This window comes from Lepus europaeus, chromosome 5, assembly GCF_033115175.1.
Source record: "Lepus europaeus isolate LE1 chromosome 5, mLepTim1.pri, whole genome shotgun sequence".
Lineage (NCBI taxonomy): Eukaryota > Metazoa > Chordata > Mammalia > Lagomorpha > Leporidae > Lepus > Lepus europaeus.
This window is the reverse complement of record NC_084831.1, coordinates 97,670,044-97,690,265: the sequence shown is the minus strand read 5'-3', so window position 1 is coordinate 97,690,265 and position 20,222 is coordinate 97,670,044. Positions and strand designations below refer to the sequence as shown.

Sequence of the window (20,222 nt, the reverse complement as noted above, 5' to 3'; positions counted from 1 at the left end):
AAAGGGCTGATCAAGTCATTTCTCATAGTGTCCATTTCACTTCAACAGGTTTCCCCTTTGGTGCTCAGTTAGTTGTCACCGATCAGGGAGAACATATGATATTTGTCACTTGGGAGTGGCTTATTTCACTCAGCATAATGTTTTCCAGATTCCTCCATCTTATTGCAAATGACCAGATTTCATTGTTTTTTTTACTGCTATATAGTATTTTATAGAGTACATATACCATAAGTTTTTTATTCAGTCTACTGTTGATGGGCCTTTAGGTAGATTCCAGGTGTTAGCTATTGTGAATTGAGCTGCAATAAACATTAAGGTGCAGACAGCTTTTTTGTTTGCCAAATTAATTTCCTTTGGGTAAATTCCAAGGAGTGGGATGGCTAGGTTGTATGGTAGGGTTATATTCAGGTTTCTGAGGAATCTCCAGACTGACTTCCATAGTGGCTTTACCAGTTTGCCCTCCCACCAACAGTGGGTTAGTGTCCCTTTTTCCCCATATCCTCTCCAGCATCTGTTGTTGGTAGATTTCTAAATGTGAGCCATTCTAACCGGGGTGAGGTGAAACCTCATTGTGGTTTTGATTTGCATTTCCTTGAAGCCTAGTGATCCTGAACATTTTTTCATGTGCCTGTTGGCTATTTGGATTTCCTCTTTTGGGAAAAAAAAAAAAAGGAAAATGTCCATTCAGGTCCTTGGCCCATGTCTTAAGTGGGTTGTTTTTTTGTTGTTGTGGAGTTTCTTGATTTCTTTGTAGATTCTGGTTATTAAACCTTTATTTGTTGCATAGATTGCAAATATTTTTCCCATTCTGTTGGTTGCCTCTTCACTTTCCTGACTGTTTCTTTTACAGTACAGAAACTTCTCAATTTGATGCAATCCCAATAGTTAATTTTGGCTTTGACTGCCTGTGCCACCAGGGTCTTTTCCAAGAAGTCTTTGCCAGTGCCAATATCTTGCAGGGTTTCTCCAATGTTCTCTGATAATTTGATGGTGTCGGGTCATATATTTAGGTCTTTAATCCATGTTGAGTGGATTTCTGTGTAAAGTGAAAGGTAGGGGTCTTGCTTCATGCTTCTGCACATGGAAATCCAGTTTTCCCAGCACCATTTATTGAATAGATTGTCCTTACTCCAGGGATTGGCTTTGGATCCTTGATCAAATATAAGTTGGCTGTAGATGTTTGGATTGATTTCTGGTGTTACTATTCTGTTCCATTGGTCTATCCATCTGTTTCTCTACCAGTACCATGCAGTTTTGATTACAACTGCCCTGTAGTATGTCCTGGAATCTGGCATTGTGATGTCTATGGCTTTGTTTTTGTTGTACAAGATTGCTCTAGATATTCGAGGTCTCCTTTGTCTCCATATGAATTTCAGCATCATTTTTTCCAGATCTGAGAAGAATGTCTTTGGTATTTTGATTGGTATTGCATTGAATGTATAAATTAATTTTGGGAGAATGGACATTTTGATGATGTTGATTCTTCCAATCCATGAGCATGGAAGATTTTTCCATTTCTTGGTATCCTCTACTATTTCTTTCTTTAAGATTTTGTAATTATCATTGTAGAGATCTTTAAGGTCCTTGGTTAAGTGTATTCCAAGTTATTTGATGGTTTTTGTGGCTATTGTGAATGGGATTGATCTTAGAAGTTCTTTCTCAACCATGGCATTGCCTGCCTATACAAAGGCTGTTGATTTTTGTGAATTAATTTTATATCCTGCTACTTTTCCAAACTCTTCTATGAGTTCCAATAGTCTCTTTGGATCCCCTAAATAAAGAATCATATCATCTGCAAAGAGGGATAGTTTGACTTCTTCCTTCCCAGTTTGTATCCCTTTAATTTCTTTTTCTTGCCTGATGGCTCTGGCTAAGACTTCCAGAATTCTATTGAATAGCAGTGGTGAGAGTGGGCATCCCTGTCTGGTACCAAATCTCAATGGAAATGCTTCCAACTTTTCCCCATTCAATAGGATGCTGGCCGTGGGTTTTTCATAAATTGCTTTGATTGTGTTGAGGATTGTTTCTGCTATACCCAATTTACTTAGAGTTTTCATCATGAAAGGGTGTTGTATTTTATCAAATGCTTTCTCTGCATCTATTGAGATAATCTTATGGTTTTTCTTCTGTAGTTTGTTGATGTGGTGTATCACATTGATTGATTTATGAACATGGAACTATCCCTGCATACCAGGGATAAATCCCACTTGGTCTGGGTGGATGATCTTTCTGACGTGTTTCTGCATTCTATTGGCCAGAATTTTACTGAGGATTTTTGCATCTATGTTCATCAGGGATATTGGTCTGTAATTTTCTTTCAATACTGCATCTTTCCTGCTTAGGAATTAAGGTGATGCACAGAAAGAATTTGGGAGGATTCCCTCTTTTTGATTGCTCTGAATAGTTTGAGAAGAATTGGAGTTAGTTCTTTAAATGTCTGGTAGAATTCAGTAGTGAATCCATCCAATTCTGTGCTTTTCTTTGTTGGGAGGGCTTTTATTACTGTTTCAACTTCTGACTCAGTTATGGGTCTGTTTAGGTTTTCTATGTCTTCCTAGTTCAATTTAAGTAGGTTGCATGTGTCCAGTAATCTATCCATTTCTGATAGATTTCCCTGTTTTCTGGCATACAACTCTTTGTAGTAATTTCTGATGATTCTTTTTATTTCTACCACTGATTTTCAATATAGTCCTGGAGTTTTAGCTAGAACCATTAGACAAGAAAAAGAAATCAAAGGGATACAAATAGGGAAGGAGGAATCACACTATCCCTATTTCCTTAAATGTTATAGAGATCAAATGAATAGGGTTAAGCAGTAAAGTGACCATATCTATAGGATCAAGTGTTACAATGATAATATAAATAGGACTAAATATCTGGAAATAATAATAGACAGTATTAAAAAGAAATGAAGGCTTCAACATTGGAAGCAGTTCATACAGTAGATTCATGGAATGACAATAGCTTTAAGTAGCACTCTGACCTCAGAATCAGCCCTTAAGGCATTCTGGTCTGCCTGAAAAGCCCAGCGGGAGTTTTTTAGGTATCGAAGACCAAGACACTGTGGCAAAAAATGTTCTACATAAAGGACCTCTGTGAGGAGACCCCAGTGGGATGAAGTTGTCACCAAAGAGGGATGTACTTTCTTCTGCAGGGAGATGAGAACTTCTACTTTTTTATAGCCTTGTCGATCTAGGGCATCCAAAAGGATTCCACAACATAGGCAGATCTCTTAAGCGCCTCTGATGATCACTGATGTCATACATAGGAGTGTTAATTGTCATATAGGGTCCGGCACTCTGGTGTCACTGGTAAGGCTGCTACCTATACTGCCAGCATTCCATATGGGCACCGTTTTGGGTCCCAGCTGCTCCACATCTTATCTAGCTCTCTGCAATGGCCTGGGAAAGCAGTAGAAGATGGCCCAAGTCCTTGGCACCTTTCCCCCAATGGAGGACCCGGTTGAAGCTCCTGGTTCCTGACTTTAGATTGACGCAACTCCAGCCTTTGTGGCCATTTGGGGAGGGAACCAGCAGATGGAAGATCTCTCTCCTTTTCTGCCTCTAATTCTTTTTCTGTGTAATTCTATCTTTCAAATAAATAAATAAATCTTTTTTAAAAATTGTTATATATACAACAAGTGTCACTGTGCACTAAATTCCCCAGCAGGATCCTTGTTCTCAAAGAACTGTATCATGAGACTTAATAGTAAAACTTACTCTCAATAATCACTTCATTTTAGGAGTGTATTTTTTAAAAGGAGTGTATTTTTAAATATCATGTTATTGGTATGTCTAAGAGCTCACAAAAGATATATCATTATTGGATTCCTCTTTAAAGACAAGTAAATTTCTACAAGGAAAGACGGAGGAGGAAGAAAGGAAAAAGAGGAAGGGGAAAAAGTGAAATCACCTTTGAGAAGAAATAACATTGAACAGCCCTTGTCTAGAAGTTGAGGGGCAGTTTTCTAAGTTTTTTATCTTATTTTTTTTCTTTTTTTTCTTTTCTTTTTTTTTCCTTTCCTTTCTTGGACTAAACAGGAGAAGGAGGAGGAAGAGGATTGGGAGAATGGGTGGGAGGGTGGATGGGGTGGGTGAGTGGGTGGGAGTGTGGGTAAGAATTACTATGTTCCTCTTTATTTTCAGTTGCATAAATATTGTGTAAGGAAGACTAATATGGATGTTCTATGCTGTCCTGGACTATGTGAATTACACTTACAATGTATTTTTGTTCCACATCACAATGATTTGTTCCCATGACCATTTAAATATCCTTTCTAGGCACACTTTTTGATGTTGTTGCAGTTTCCCTTTGAATTGTATTGTTTTGACAACTATAATTTGAATCATATCTGAAAGATGTCCAGAATAAAATATATTTTTATATTTACAAAAAGAATTATTATGTTATTAATGTTGTATTTATGAGATTCATACAAGTAAAAAAATACTAGTGGATTAGGAAGAAAATTTAGACAACATGTGAAGAAGGTCCTTAATGAACACCAGAGTTAGAGAAGGAGTAAAGTCAAACAATAGTAAGTAAAAGACATTCAGAAGAAAATGAAAGAGAATATAAGTAAATGATTCCTGTTAATTAAACATGATATGTTGTGTAATTTAGATTTCTTCTATTTTTCAGCTCTACCATACTGTTTTCACTTTGCACAATCCATACAGACTTTATTTCCATATAAACATTACTATACCAACTCTCTCTAAGTAATTGATAAAAGGACTCTATTATAGATACAGATATAAATTTGAAATATATAGCTAGAAAATAGGATTAATGACAACAATTGTATTTGTCAGGATGTCATTCTGCATTCTTAGACATTCTGTTGAAAAATAGATTAAAGTGATCTAAAATATCCAGCATGTTAACTGCAATTATGTCATTTATATTGTGGAACTTTTAATGCTTTCATAAATTTTTCAATTGGGATAAAAAGATTATTTACTTATTTATTTGAAAGAGTGACAGAGACAAATCAAAAGGGTAGAGAGAGAAACACACACATGCACACAAACACACACACACATACACAGAGAGAGTGAGAACGTGCGCTTCCTTCTGCTGTCATTGACCAAATGTCTACAACAGCTTGTTCTGAGACAAGCCAAAACCAGAAGTGTCTGTCATTGTATGGCAGTTACCCAAGGATATAGCCCAACTTCCACTGCTTTTCTAGACACATTACAGTAAACCAGATAATAAACAGAGCAACCAAGACTTGCAAGGCACTCCCATATGGGATGCCAGCATCACAAGTGGCAAATTAACCCATTGCCCCATGCTACCCCCTAGATATTACAGATTCTACTAAAGATCAATGAGGAAATGGAACACAGTCATTGCTTTGCTGAATTCACTTTATTTGGATTTTATAATTTTGCACCAACATGAATTGCAATGAATGGATCTTCAGCAGAGTTGCTAATAGAAAAGTAAGCTTTGCCATCACTGGAAACAGAGACTTTAATTCCTGTGCAACCGTTACCACTTTTATCTCCAGAAATGACATCACAGTATGTGCCACCAGGAAGACCAGTTTGCAAAGTTGAAGACAATGACCTGTGACATAGAATTGAACATTTACTTTAGTTCACTGTAATTAAATGCAATAATACCGACCACCTCCCAAGCATATAGTTAATTTTGTGCCATAAAACTCTAAGCAGTCAAAGTTTCAATAAGAAAAGTATCCAAAACAAACACATTTCCAGTGTATGTGAAAAGCTCTCTCAGGACCAAAGGACTTCTAGCAGAAGAACCAGCAATAATGTACTCAGTAATGAATATCACTAAAAAAATGAAAGTTGAAGAATACACGTGAAGATTTATAGAAGTTACCATATTTATGTAAATACTACCTCTGGTAAATATAGATATTTTAAATTTGTCTTCAATTGAATTTAATAAAATACTGGCATTTTTAAGAATTAAATGAGATTCTATCTTCAACAAGCTCATTGTTTTTCAAGATGCTAAAAATAATTTGTGTGGAGGTTAAAATAATCTAACATTTCTGTAAAGGACAAAATTTGGAATATAAAGCTTTCCTGAATAATTTATTTGGTTTTACACTTCATAACTAATAGAAATTAAAGAACTAGCGGCCGGCGCCGTGGCTCAACAGGCTAATCCTCCGCCTTGCGGCGCCGGCACACCGGGTTCTAGTCCCGGTCGGGGCACCGATCCTGTCCCGGTTGCCCCTCTTCCAGGCCAGCTCTCTGCTGTGGCCAGGGAGTGCAGTGGAGGATGGCCCAAGTCCTTGGGCTCTGCACCCCAGGGGAGACCAGGATAAGCACCTGGCTCCTTCCATCGGAACAGCGCGGTGTGCCGGCCGCAGCGCGCTACCGCGGCAGCCTTTGGAGGGTGAACCAACGGCAAAAGGAAGACCTTTCTCTCTGTCTCTCTCTCACTGTCCACTCTGCCTGTCAAAAATAAAAATAAAAAAAATTAAAAAAAATTAAAAAAAAAGAAATTAAAGAACTAGCTATGGGCTCCTGTGTTGAAAAGGAGAAAGGTTTATCTTATTTATCTATTTACTTATTTCTTAGCCAGTAAATATAATTTAGGCTAGAGTGAGTTGAACATGGGTAGAAGTAGGCTTGACTGAGACATTTCAACTCCCCTCAAAGAAGTTTTTCGAGCTGTGGCTCTGTATGTCTGTTCATCACTGTATTACAGGCAGAGGATTCAAGAATCACAAATGCAAGGCCAACAATGAGAAGTTTAAGAACTCAACATTAAAAAATCCAGAAGCAAATCATTAGCCATAAGGTGTATACTTCTTACATATTTGCTATAAAATATCAAATTTTTCATAGAAAAGTGAAGAATGCGTACCAATCAGATTGAGGGGTGGAAAAAAATGCCAGGAAAAAAAAAAAACATATTCCAGTATAAGGAGAATTTTTTTCCATCATAAAAAAAAATCAGAACAACATGGGATTGCAAAACTCCTACATTAACTATATTATGAATTTGCAGATTGTGCATGTGTGTGAGCATTTATAGGGTTTTTTTGTTTGTTTGTTTTTTGTTTTTTTTTTTTGACAGGCAGAGTGGACAGTGAGAGAGAGACAGAGAGAAAGGTCTTCCTTTTGCCCTTGGTTCACCCTCCAATGGCTGCCGCGGTAGGCACGCTGTGGCCGGGGCACTGCGCTGATCCAAAGCCAGGAGCCAGGTGCTTATCCTGGTGTCCCATGGGGTGCAGGGCCCAAGCACTTGGGCCATCCTCCACTGCACTCCCTGGCCACAGCAGAGAGCTGGCCTGGAAGAGGGGCAACCGGGACAGGATCGGTGCCCCGACCGGGACTAGAACCCGGTGTGCCGGCGCCGCAAGGCAGAAGATTAGCCTAGTGAGTCACGGCGCCGGCCAGGTTTTTTTAATATATTGTGGAAGCAACAATTATGCAAAGAGGCACACAATAAAATCTTGAAAGAAAATCCGTTATAAAAAGAGGAGAACAAAGGAGTAAGAGCCATCAGGATATTGTTTTCTCCCTATTCTGATATCTCTGTTTTTTTTAAAAAAAAAAAAAAAACTCATTAGAAGAATTTTCAAATATAAAAAAGTTAATAAACAGGAAAAGAATAAACCAACAATATACCAGTTTAAGCTACTCTCTAAATTGATATCTACTTACCAGTCATCATTGTTAAAGACAATGAATCCTTTGTTTCCTCTTCCAAAAGCCACTTGATTGCTACCATTATCCCACCAGTTACTGAAAGGCTGGCCATCCACTACATTACGGAAAATGACCATGTTCCTAAAAGCAAGCACAGCATCATAAAAAATTTGATATCATATGGTGGTATCTTTACACTGCTAAAGTTTAAAGACATTTTACTGTTAGAGAAAATCTCAAAATAAATAGTCCCACCTTATTTGGCGCCACCGATGCTCACAGACCCAGCCATTGCCACAAGTAGTGTCTGGGTTAATAGTTACTTCCTTAGTTACACCATTATTGTTCGGTGGCCCAATCCAATCATTAGTATCCTTAATTAAAAACACAAATAGTAAATAATTCACAGTTTTATCAAATATGTTTCTTCGTTTTTATTTTCTATTATAACAAACCCAAGCTGTTCTGATCCTTACATCTCGTGCTGTCTTTATTTAGAATATCAGCACTTTAGTTAGAGAAGCACATATTTTATTGCCTGATGTTTATCTTATTTTTAAATGTTTTCTCTTACCAGAGAGTGAATATTTGTCATATCTCTGAAACAGTTTCTACATTTTTGTAAACGGAAAACATGACTCACTTCTTTAATATCCACTGTATTACAAAGATCCATGTACCACATTACAATTATATTTAATAAATATTTAACTAGTAAATATTGAATGCAATAGGCTCATGTAAAATCAAAACAAGTCTTTCTTTTTTCTAGAGAAAAAAGGTATCTTGAACAACTTAAAGCTTACTTGTCCATTCACAATATTTCTAGACCACCGGTAGCTTGACATTACTCGTGTGACTCCATACGGATGAGCAAGCATAAATCCAACTGCCATTTTATACAGTCTGAAAGTTACAAAATGACATTATCATGGGATACCATTTTTAACAAGTGGGTTTAAAATTTTTTTTAAAAAAGTATTCTGTTTCCTACCTAGCATCCCAAAAGGTAAGAATAGATGCTCCTCCAGCTCCATGTCCTCGTTGATTGTCGTGGTTATCCACAAAGACAAGTGCTCTGTCAGAACGCATGAAACCCCAGCCTTCTCCCCAGTTCCTATTTTTCAGGTAATAAGATATGTAAATATAAATACTCTTACAATAGCTTTAGAGTGATCCAATTGGGTATCTATATGGCACTGTCAGATAAATTTTCTCTAAATAAAAGCATATTCTTTGGGATTTTATAATAGACATGCAAGTTTCAAATAGTTTGTTTTGAAACATATGTGAATTACTTGTATTCCATTCTTGTCCCAGAGACTGTGTGTTTTGTTATTAAAGAGTTCTTATGGAGGCCTCAGTATATTGTAATTTAGTTAGGTTTCAGAAAGGTGAACATACCTATAACATTATACAAAATACCAAAATGGGGTAGAATGAGACCTCAATTCTGATTTCCCATATATAAACATTTTTGCATATCAAATTAATTGATATGGTACATTTCAATTCACAGTGTGAATATCACATGTATGTAAAAAAATGCAGGTGATATATTGTGTTTCTAGACAAACTTCTTTGTGAATGGCATTCTAAATTTAAAAAAAAGATGATTACTTGCAGCTTGGGGAACACTAAACCTTAAAATAATTGACTCTTTGACATTTCTCCAAAATAGGGAGCTTCTAAGAAGATAATTTTCATTTGGGCAGTAACACCAGTAGATGTGAGGCATGACTCAAGTGACAAATAATAGGTCATTTACTTTAGGTAAGACATCTTCTCTCCATTCCACCGGCGAATAACTGTGCCTAGTTTTGCACCATACTTGAATTCTGTCACACGGCCATTTCCAAAGTACTCACTACTTTTAATTGGCTCACCACCCAGATCAATCACCTAGTAGAAATATAGGGGAAAATACCACTTTATAAGAGATTTTTTGAAGCGTTTTAGTGAATACATTAACATTGATAGAGAATGGATAAAGGCTATGTAATTTTAATTATCTAAACGGTTATGCTCATATGGTGATTCTGACTTTTTGGATGACAGGTATGTTACAATATTGAAAAAAAAATGATGACAAGGTGATCTGTTGTCCTGAGAGAATACCGATCTAATTTAGTCTCCCACATAAATAATAATAAGAGTTCAAAATGACACAGCATTTATTATTTGACTGATAACAATCCTCAGGGTTTGATGAGGTAATTCCCCACAGACAATCGAGATAAAAACATTATCATTAACCCTTTTCTTTATGGGAAAGAATTGTTCTCAGAAAGGTTAGGAAAGTTGCCTAAAATACATAAGGTTATTAGATGTATAGCAGAGATTCCAACCCAGACAAACTGGCTTCAGAAAATACCTATGTGATTCTCTTGCCTTCAATAATGTTTTCTGGGGGCTTTGAGGCCTCTTTAAATTGTTTGCACTTCCAATAAACTGACTGTGAGAAAGAATTGCTGTCTCCGAGTATAAGAATTTAAAGAACGCTGCTGTATATAAATGACCCCGTCATCAACTGCCATACATTGTGTATTTAATTAAATCTATCATTTAGTTTCTAATCAACTAAATTAGACTATTTTATCTTCACTTATATGTATTAACATACCTCTTGGTAAATGAAAGGTTTACTTCCTGAAGGGAACCACTTTGTGTTTAGATTGTTCAGCTTATTCAAAACTGCCTTTATGTCTCCAGGCCACATATGCTTACACGCATCCAGTCTGAACCCTGCGACACCAATGTCAATGAGACGGTTCAAGTACGCAGCAAGAGTGGAACGCACATAATCTTTTTCCAATGCAAGATCAAGAAGACCAGTCAGACGACAATCTCTGACCTGTTGAGGTTGAAAATTTGTGATTCATAAAACATCACCTTTAACTTGAGAATCTATTTGGTTTTTGATGAACATATTTGCCAACAGATACATCTATAGTGCCTTCTTTGCATTGGGCACTACAGACATATCTTTTAAAAATTTCCTAGTATAAAAAGGGGGAATGTATGAAATGTAGTAAATGAGATTTTTAATTGGGGTAAGTTTGAACATTGATTTGAGTGTGTATTTTTAAACAGTCAAACTTGGTAACATGTTTTCCCAAAGAATTTACACTCATATTTGAAATGAATTTCAATGAGCTACATGTGTCTAATTTAAGATACAGATAATACTTTACTCATATTACTAATTTTTGAAAAATTACCTGATAAATATCTTGATAGCTCTCAATGCCTCCACTTCCACTTTTACATTTACCATCATTAAAATCCCAACCAGAGTATGGGACAGCTGGAAAATCCCTGTTTTGAGCATTGAAGTAACTCCCACAGGTACTGTGTGTTCCTGCACCTCCACCTTCACCACACATATGATTAATTACAGCATCCACATAAATACGGACCTGAAAAACAAGGTGTCCACTTCAGTTTGACTTACAGAGAGGCACTAATCTAAACCAGTATTGAATATGAAATACAGCACACAAATAAAACTCAAAATTTTTTCTGATATTTTACAAATTTTCTAGAAAAACAAAAGTAAAATATGAAACAAAACTAATGTTAACTGAGGATCAACGACCATTATCAACATTTGATCAACTATATATTTACATGAATGATAACTTGATAGATAAGAAACTGTTACAGTTAGAAGAGATGAAAATTGCCATTTTTGAGGAAATAGGTTTCAATTGAGACAGGAGAGATTATTGGGAAAGAAGAGGTTAGTCTCTACCCTTCACTGACTTCCTGAAAACAAGATAGTAGATATTAGTCTCTCATTACATTCCTCATTAAAGAGGAAAGATAACTATTTTGTATGAAAAACCAATGTTGAAAAAAACCTAGGAATTTCAGAGGGAGACATAGTCATATAAAAATGTTTGTAAACGGGATCCATTTGCTAGAAAGAAAAATGTTTTTAGAAAATGTTTATGCTTCGCCGGCACCGCGGCACAATAGGCTAATCCTCCGCCTAGCGGTGCCAGCATACCGGGTTCTAGTTCCAGTCAGGGCACCGGATTCTGTCCCGGTTGCCCCTCTTCCAGGCCAGCTCTCTGCTGTGGCCAGGGAGTGCATTGGAGGATGGCCCAAGTGCTTGGGCCCTGCACCCCGTGGGAGACCAGGAGAAGCACCTGGCTCCTGCCTTCGGATCAGTGCGGTGCGCCGGCCACTGCGTGCCAGCCGCGGCGGCCATTGGAGGGTGAACCAACGGCAAAGGAAGACCTTTCTCTCTGTCTCTATCTCTCTCTCATTGTCCATTATGCCTGTCAAAAAAAAAGAAAGAAGAAAAAGAAAATGTTTATGCTGGGGCCGGTGCTGAGGCTCAACAGGTTAACACTCGGCCTGTAGCGCCATCATCCGATATGGGTGCCAGTTCTATTCCTAGTTGCTCCTCTTACAATCTAGCTCTTACTGTGGCCTGGGAGAGCAGTAGAGGATGGTCCAAATCCTTAGGCCCTTGAACCCATGTTGGAGACCTGGAAGAAGCTCCTGGCTTCTAGCTTCAGATCAGCACAGCTCCAGCTATCGTGGCCATTTGGAGAGTGAATCAATGGAAGGAAGACCTTTCTCTCTGTCTCTCCTTCTCACTGTCTGTAACTTTTCCTCTCAAATAAATAAATAAAATCTTTGAAAAAAAATGAATTCTACTTTAACTTATCTCTTCTTTAGTAGATAAATTGTGCCTACGAAAACATTTATGCAATTTGAACAGGGCACAATGTAAATTTTGAGTTACAGTTAAGGTATGGAGTAAAATTCATCAGTTTAAAATATGGAAATTTTTCTGCTCAAAACAGCAAGAGATGACAGAAAAAAATTAATTTCATCAAATTTTTAAAGAAAACTTCACTTACACCGACATTGTTACATCTCTTCACCATGTCTCTGAATTCATCTTCATTTCCAGATCTGGTGCATAATTTATAACTAATTGGTTGGTACCTTTCCCACCAAGGTCTAAAAGGATTGGTAACCACAATGTTCTCATTGGGTGGAGAGACCTAAAATATAAAATGTATCAATAAGTATCAAATTATACTTTTATGTATACTGTTGAATGTTCCAGAAACTAGTCAACAAATATTTCTCACCTTTTATGTAGCTGTTTTTCTAAATAAACAACAAAAATATTATTAGCACATTAAAGATTTCCTGTGGGGAAAAGATTCTATCAGAAGCCAAAAAAAAGTTGCCAAAAGTACCAAATTTGTTCTTCTACACAAAACTGCTTTATTGAGAATACATTAATATAAAACCCCACTTTACCCCACTTTGGAGATGTTGATCAGAATACAATTCGTTATGAAAGTAGCAAACTCTGCCATTGATCCCATGAACAAAACTCACCTGAACTCCTCCAAATCCATTGGGAGCCAGGTATCGCTCACATTCCTTGGCAATATCAACCCAGCGCCATTCAAACAGGTGGACAATAGATGTGCGTCCCTGTTGGGTATGTGGGCTATACTGTGCCCAGCAGAACCCAAGGGCAGAAAGCAACAGAAAGATCTTCATTTTGCTTTCAGCTGATAGATGTTCTTTCTAGGAGCTATTTATATTCCTGTAAAAGCACATGATCCAAAGTAAATGTTAATATGAATAAATACTTGGAATATAAGTTGTGTATTCATTATCTGAAAAAGATTATCAATAACAATGTCCATGCAACAGCTGAAGAACATTCATAAGATCTCCCAGGAAAATAATCTAAATGGCCTCAAAGAACTACTGATTTTTCTTATTCAGGGAACATTGGCTTTTTCAAACACCTGGCATTATGTATATCTAAAAAGTAATTATTCATGTTTTATTTAATTAGGATAAGATCATCCATTTACCTTCAATAACAGAAGGAAAATAACTAAGCCAACAGAAACATATTCAAAATATTGCTTTAACCATGGATTTTTAAACTTTAAAACATAACCATTTATAACATAATTATTAAAACAATATAATTAATAAACATAAAAGAATAGAATATCCTATCTAATTCTTATTTCCACCCCAATCTAAATTTTTAACTACTAATCTGTCTACATTAAGATTTAGCAAACTACTTGGAACTTAAATGTTTATAAGCTAAAGAAAGAGAACTTGGTTCTCCTGAAGCATATCATATCTTTATTAGGGGGGCTATAGCAGTAGGGTTTATGGTGGAAATGGTGGTTTTTTCCTGTAGTCAAATATTCCTTGTACCTGATACAATACTAAATAAATATATTCACATCCATCTTCATTCTTATAGTAATGGAAATCCTAGGAGAGATGATAATAGTATAGCTGAGAAAAATTTCATCCATTCATTCAACAAGCATTGCTCAAGTGTCTGCTTTTCACCAAGGACTGTGGATGACATTAAGGATACAATGATGGGTAAACAGGTTTCTGTTTTCAGAAGCTTACAATCTAGTGAGTGGGAATAAACACACAAATAAATAATAAATACAATAGCAATAAAAGGGGAAATAAAGTAATTTCAGGAGTAAAAAGGATTGCTATGAAATAACAGTAAATAAAATAGACAGTGATTGCACCATTAAGATATTTTACATTGGATGAAAAGTAAGGCATCGCTGAAGGAGGTACTGTCAGTTGTGACTTGAATCATTTGATGGAGTCAGTCATTTCAAGGTCACAGAAAGAGCAATATGGTAGAAGAAAGAACAAGAGGGGCAAGTGTCAGGGTGCAGTGGCACAGTGGGTAAAGCTGCCTCCTGAGATGCATGCATCCCACGTGAGAGCTGGTTTAGTCCCAGCTACTTCATTTCCAATCCAGCAGCAGGAAAAGACTCAAAAACTTTGGCCATTGCCACATATGTGGGTCTCCCAGATGGAGTTCCATGCTTCTGGTTTTAGCCTGGCCCAGCCCAGAACATTGAGGCCATTTAGATAGTGAACCGACAGATGGCATATTCATTCTCTTTCTAACTCTCTAATTACATAAATAAAATGATTTTTTATCTAAAGAAAAAGAGCAAGAGTAAAGCCTGAAGGTAAGAAAAAGATGAGAGTATTCAGTGAACATTAAAAAAAAAAAAAAAGATAACATAGCCGAACTTTGACACAGCAGAAGGTAAAATGGAGTGATATGAGGTAAGAGAAGTAGGCTAGACCAGGTATGACCCTGAAGACCATGAAGAAAAGCAAGAATGGAGAAAGAAAGATCAAATATTTAAATTTTGAATTTTACCACTGTCCAAGAAGAGAAGAGTGGCTTGGACTAGGACATAGACAGGATATATTTCAGAGGTAGACAGGCAATAGACTATGTCTAAATTAGCACTGGGGAATGAGAAAAGAAAAACATTAAAGATAAAATCGTTGGGTTGTCAAGTTATTTATTACCATAAGGAAAACTAAGGAAGTACCAGCTTTGGGAAGGGTTTCAGGGTGCTATGGACCTTAATTATTCCTCTATCAATCTTTTTTAGAAATAACTTTTATACATTTTGAAAGACAAAGTGTTCGAAGGAGAGAGGGAGAGCCAGAGAGAAAGATCTTTCACCTGCTGGCTCACTCACCAAAACGCCACAATAACTAGGGCTGTTCCAAAGTGAAGCCAGAGCCTAGAACTCTATCCTGGTTTCCCATGTGAGTAGCAGGGGCCCAAGCCCTAAGACCTTCTTTTACTACTTTTCTGGGTACATAAGTGGAAGTTTGATTGACAGCATAACAGCCAGAACTGACTCTATGACATGGGATGTGGTGTTGCAAGTCATAGCTTAACCCACTGTTCGACAATGCCTGCCACTCTCTATCAATCTTAATGCTCTTCTTTGGTCTTTCCCCAGCCAACCATATGAGAACTATCCATGCAGAACTAGAAGTTCATCAATTCATTATGTTTTATGCACAATTTCATACCTTCATGACAGACCAATTGTTTTCCTTCATCCTATAATTTTCCTCTACCATCTTTGTGAACCTGTAAAATACCCTTCCTGCCACATTCAGCATGAACAACATTGTTTTGAAGATTGCCCACATATTCTCAGCATAGTCAATAACTCTTCTACTATATAACTTCAAGCACATATGACATTATTAAAGCTGATTTGATTTGTATTACAAATTTTTTCTATATAATTGAATGTTTGTATGCCCACCATTTGATGCTAAACTTCTTAAAAGTAGATTTCACATTTAATAATTAAAGCTACAAATGACTGGTGTAATAGCTTAGGTGCCAAATAGACAGCTGCAACATACAAATTGTGGATTTCAGGTATTGTTCAAGAATATGGCATAACATGGATTCCATTTTAATGAATTTTTTGAAAATAAATGAAGACTATGGCAGAAATTCTGTAATGCATTTAATTTTAATCATTGCAAGTACTTTGTAAATATGAAGGAACTAAGGCCCAGCAAGACTAAAAAAAATTTAATTATAAACTTGAATTTACATCCCTTTTTGCTTCTTTTAATACCTCATAAATTGTTACATTAGAAACGTGAATTATGTTAGATTTCACTTATGGCTATCCTACAGGATATTTTATGTCAGAGAAATGATGCATATACAAAAAGTAAACAAAAATAATGAGGCGAAGGATACAATCATGATTTTAAGATAGTTATGAGTAATATGTTACAGTACTTAATTAAAAGTGGAAAAATCATTTTGGATGTACTGAAACTGGGTTAACAGACCCCGTAGGAGGGCCAGGTCCATAGGCCTTCCAATTCCCTGAGTTAACAACAACTAGAGGTGGCTACCCACAGTTAAGCCAGTAGAAAATTCACCTAGCAAACCTACAGAGCTATCACACATGAGCTTTTATCAATATTCCCCAATAATTCAATAATACAGATAGAAGAAACATTGTTGAGTTGGTGGGCATTATCTCTCTAGAAAATGCTCATTGATCAGATGTAAGGAAATAGAAGAAAGATAAAAAAGTAGACTCTCTGATTGCAAGTTTGAGTGTGTGAAAGAATGTGTTTGTCACTGATAGTGCAATTTAAGGGATATTTTGCTTTCGGGAAACTGAGTAACTAATATGGGAGCATACTTAGTTTCAGGTAACATTTTTACAAGTAGAAGGAGGTATAAAAGTAAAAATTAACAAAGCAACATGTATGAGGAAATGAGTAGACAGCTTTGTGAACTTTCCACAAAGCAATCATAGTCTGAGAAAAGACACACAAGGTATAACAACTGATTTAGCACAGACATTGATCAAAACAGATGCTATCGCTAAGCAAGCAGTATATACAAGCCAGTGCACACTGGAAATTATGAGGCCTGGAGAGCTGAGTCCTTGACTTCTGGCAAGAGAGACTTCAAAGCTTCAACTTTGGGAAAAGTCATCAGTTTCTTAAATGATGAGGTGGAGTGAACAGGAACAAGAGGATAAAGATGTGCCTGTAAAATAGGGAGGCTTTCAATCAAAAATGGAAAGGAAATTTTTCAAGAAGTGAAGGAAAATAACGGGATATCTGTGAGTTCTAGAATCGAAGTAGGAGAGAAAACTGACCGTGTTTTAAAGATGGATGTGTAAAAGCCCAGAGAGAAAAAAGAGGAGAGGGGACAGGAGGGAAGGGGAAGGGGATGGAAGGGGGGAAGGGAAATGGAAGGGAAGGGAAACATTGTTGGAACTTCACACTTCCCTCCAGGTTCCAAAGACTGAGATGTAAACGAGGGAAAAATGAACTTAGGACTCAGAAAAACTGTAATATAAATCCTGAGCCTTCTATCTGTCTCGTACCTGCTTTATCTATTTGAAAAGTAACTACTTTAGCTATGATCTAGAAAAAATAACATGAAGAATTTACAAAAGTTCTGTAAATGTGTGTTATAAAAAGCTATTTATGGATTTCACAGTTTTTTGCACCAAAGAAACCTTATCTTTCAATTCTATTTTCCCATGAACTTTTAGATACCTTGTAGGTATCACATAAAGTTGTTAACAGGATTAAACAAATTAATGTACTTGGCCATCCTCACTTTTGATTTCTTTCCATTCCTTTCTTCCAACCTCTAATAACACTTTCTCCTTCTCCTAATTACTTTCATATCACCTAGAACAGGTAGAGATAAGAAGAATCCAGCCGTATTTTCCACCTGTAATTTTCCATATTTTTCCCTGTCTTCGTTCTGACATTTTCCCTCTCTCCATTCTGCTCTGCTTCCCTCCTGGCACTACCCTTCCTTCTCCAAATTTGTCCACCCCCGCCCCTCCTTCCTTCCTCCTTTTACTCCTTCCTCCCTTTCTGTTTTCTTCCTTTACTCTTTTATTTCCTTATTTAGAATTTCTGGTATACTCAAGTTGGTTTTGAAAAACACTTCTCAACTTGCCAGTTAAACTCTAGACTGTTCCTTTTAATAGCAGAGCATATTTTTCACAGGTGTATTTAGGATACTTCCAAAATAAGGAGAAAGTAGCAGACTTGATTATTATTTTCAGATTCTTTTTAGGCTTTATTAGCATCACAAGATAAGGGATGTATAAACAAGTAACAAATTTCTGCTGGGGTTCAGGTATCATCATATATTTTCTCATTCAGCCTTAATTTTCACCTAAAAAGCACTATGAAATGCTATAAATCTCATAGCAAAGATATTAAAATAACCAAAATATATTTATTGCTTATAAAGTCTGCAAAGAAAGCTTTGATATTTTTGCTATCAAAAATAAGATAAAAATATTCCATTGAAATTATTACATTTTTTGCAACAGTTACCCTTAAAGAGTTCTCCACAGAAAAGCTGTTATAGTTATTAATATTAATATCAGTGTTCTAGGTCTGTATATTGCCTACAGGTTTCCTATTGTGTCAAATGAGATATCTTGAGATTTCCTTAAGAATATTAAATAGGACATTTGGTAACATCATAACAAAAAGCAATATTCCTGAAGCCGTGTATATATATATATATATATATATATATATATATATTTTATATTTTTTGAAGTGTCAGTACAATATATTGATTGTTAAAAATAAAATTTAAATTCAAAAGTACAAAATATGGTGTTCTCAAAAAATGTCTCAGCCATCAACATAATTGAAAGGTATCTGCTATTTTATTTAATGTTCACAATATGAATGACATATAAGGAAAATTCTGTACTGCAAATCCAGTTTTTATCTTAATACATTGAGTAACATAAATTTAATTATTTAGTTCAAAGTTTTCTGAAATCACATAAGACAGACTTAGAAAAATGAAAGAACACTATTGAAATGTTAACCAAAAAATAAAAGCTCCATACAACTTGTGTTTCTATGGTTTCCTTTGCACATACATGCATGCACACACACACATGCATGACAGTTATTTACAAAGTTTTTCTTCTTTTAAAAGTATTTTACATCTGTGTCAGAAAAAATAATTTTTAGCATATAAATAAATTAATATGGATCAAGAAGAGGCAAGTTACTCATATTCTTAGCTCTTAGTTTAGATGTCTTGTATATAAATTTTCTTAGAGCAAATAAGTAATAGTAACATGATCAAAAATCTTACAGAATTATTTTTCATGTCACATCTCTCCATGTTATTTTATCATTTCCATTTATCTCCAAGTGTGTTGATTTAATTGTTGTCCACTTTCTTAGTTTCAATATCCTAAAACTCCAAATATTGATTTCATTATAGATTTCTTCAAGTAAATGGTTTATTTACTGGATAAAATTTCCAATCTCTTTAAATTTTATATTCATTGTGTACATTTTTTTCAAAAGAGTAAATTTTACCAGCACCGACCAAAAAAATAAAATTCAACAAGGAAATGGATGTGAGCTCATGATCTCTCACATATGAAGATTAGAGAAAAAAAGACAAGCGTAAGCAAATTTGTATGCCAAATCTTTGAAATCAATCAAAGAAACATTTTGAGCCACAACTGGATGCATTTCAAATATTAACAGTACATTTTGTGCTGCTAGACTGAAACATGAGTTGTCAACAAACCTAAAATAGATTGTGCAACTCTGAACTGTACCAAACCATATGAAAAAAAAAAAAAAAACAATTATCTCAACAAAAGAGGGAGAGAGAAAGAGAGAGAAAGAAGGTAGAGGAGACCTTTATGATACACAAAAAATATAATAGCTTACCAGATTTACTTATTTAAGTCAACAATCTTCTAAACTCGTGTTTTTCAGTCATGAAATAACAAGATTCACTGTTCTGGGTTTGCTTTCTTCATCAGTGGAAAAATAATGAGGGGTTTAGTCTTTCACAGATTTCCCATAACCTCTTCCTTGTAATATGCACTGCTACAGCACTACTCCAATTCTTTAATTGCACAGTTTAAGCTGAACTTCACAATGACACCAGGTTTGGCACTATCACTTCTGTTTGCTTGGCAAACTGCTGTCTCTCCTCTTGGCTCAATCTGCTGTCCTACAACCTCTTCAGCTACGCTGTACCTCTTTAGTTTGGTTTCTCTTTCTACAATATCCTCTCTCCTACTCTCAACTGATCTTATTTCCCTCAACATTTGTATCAGTGTGTAAAAAAAAACTTTTGTTCAAATAATCTTAGAGAACAGATGAGCATATGAGTCAAATTAGTTTAAATAAAATGTGACTAAAATATAA

At 35.9% G+C, this 20,222-nt stretch overlaps 1 protein-coding gene across 1 annotated transcript; it reads right to left on the bottom strand.

Annotated features, from left to right (window-relative positions):
• Positions 1–5,357: 5,357 nt before the first annotated feature.
• Positions 5,358–19,981, bottom strand: LOC133759999 (pancreatic alpha-amylase). The gene is made up of 11 exons (XM_062191847.1): positions 19,737–19,981; positions 13,014–13,227; positions 12,521–12,667; positions 10,865–11,062; positions 10,267–10,497; positions 9,412–9,545; positions 8,638–8,760; positions 8,450–8,549; positions 7,899–8,017; positions 7,659–7,784; positions 5,358–5,577 (listed from the first exon to the last, which is right to left on the bottom strand). Exons 2-11 carry the CDS (start codon positions 13,179–13,181, stop codon positions 5,388–5,390), a joined length of 1,536 nt encoding a protein of 511 aa, XP_062047831.1. The 5' UTR covers positions 13,182–13,227; positions 19,737–19,981; the 3' UTR covers positions 5,358–5,387.
• Positions 19,982–20,222: the final 241 nt, after the last annotated feature.

Excerpts from the sequence above, each read along its gene's own strand:
- LOC133759999 (XM_062191847.1), bottom strand. The coding sequence starts at position 13,181 with ATGAAGATCTTTCTGTTGCTTTCTGCCCTTGGGTTCTGCTGGGCACAG. Across the intron at positions 9,546-10,266 it reads AACCTTTCATTTACCAAGAG|GTGATTGATCTGGGTGGTGA; the intron begins GTATGTTAATAC and ends TATTTCTACTAG. Across the intron at positions 5,578-7,658 it reads GTCTTTAACAATGATGACTG|GTCATTGTCTTCAACTTTGC; the intron begins GTAAGTAGATAT and ends TCTATGTCACAG.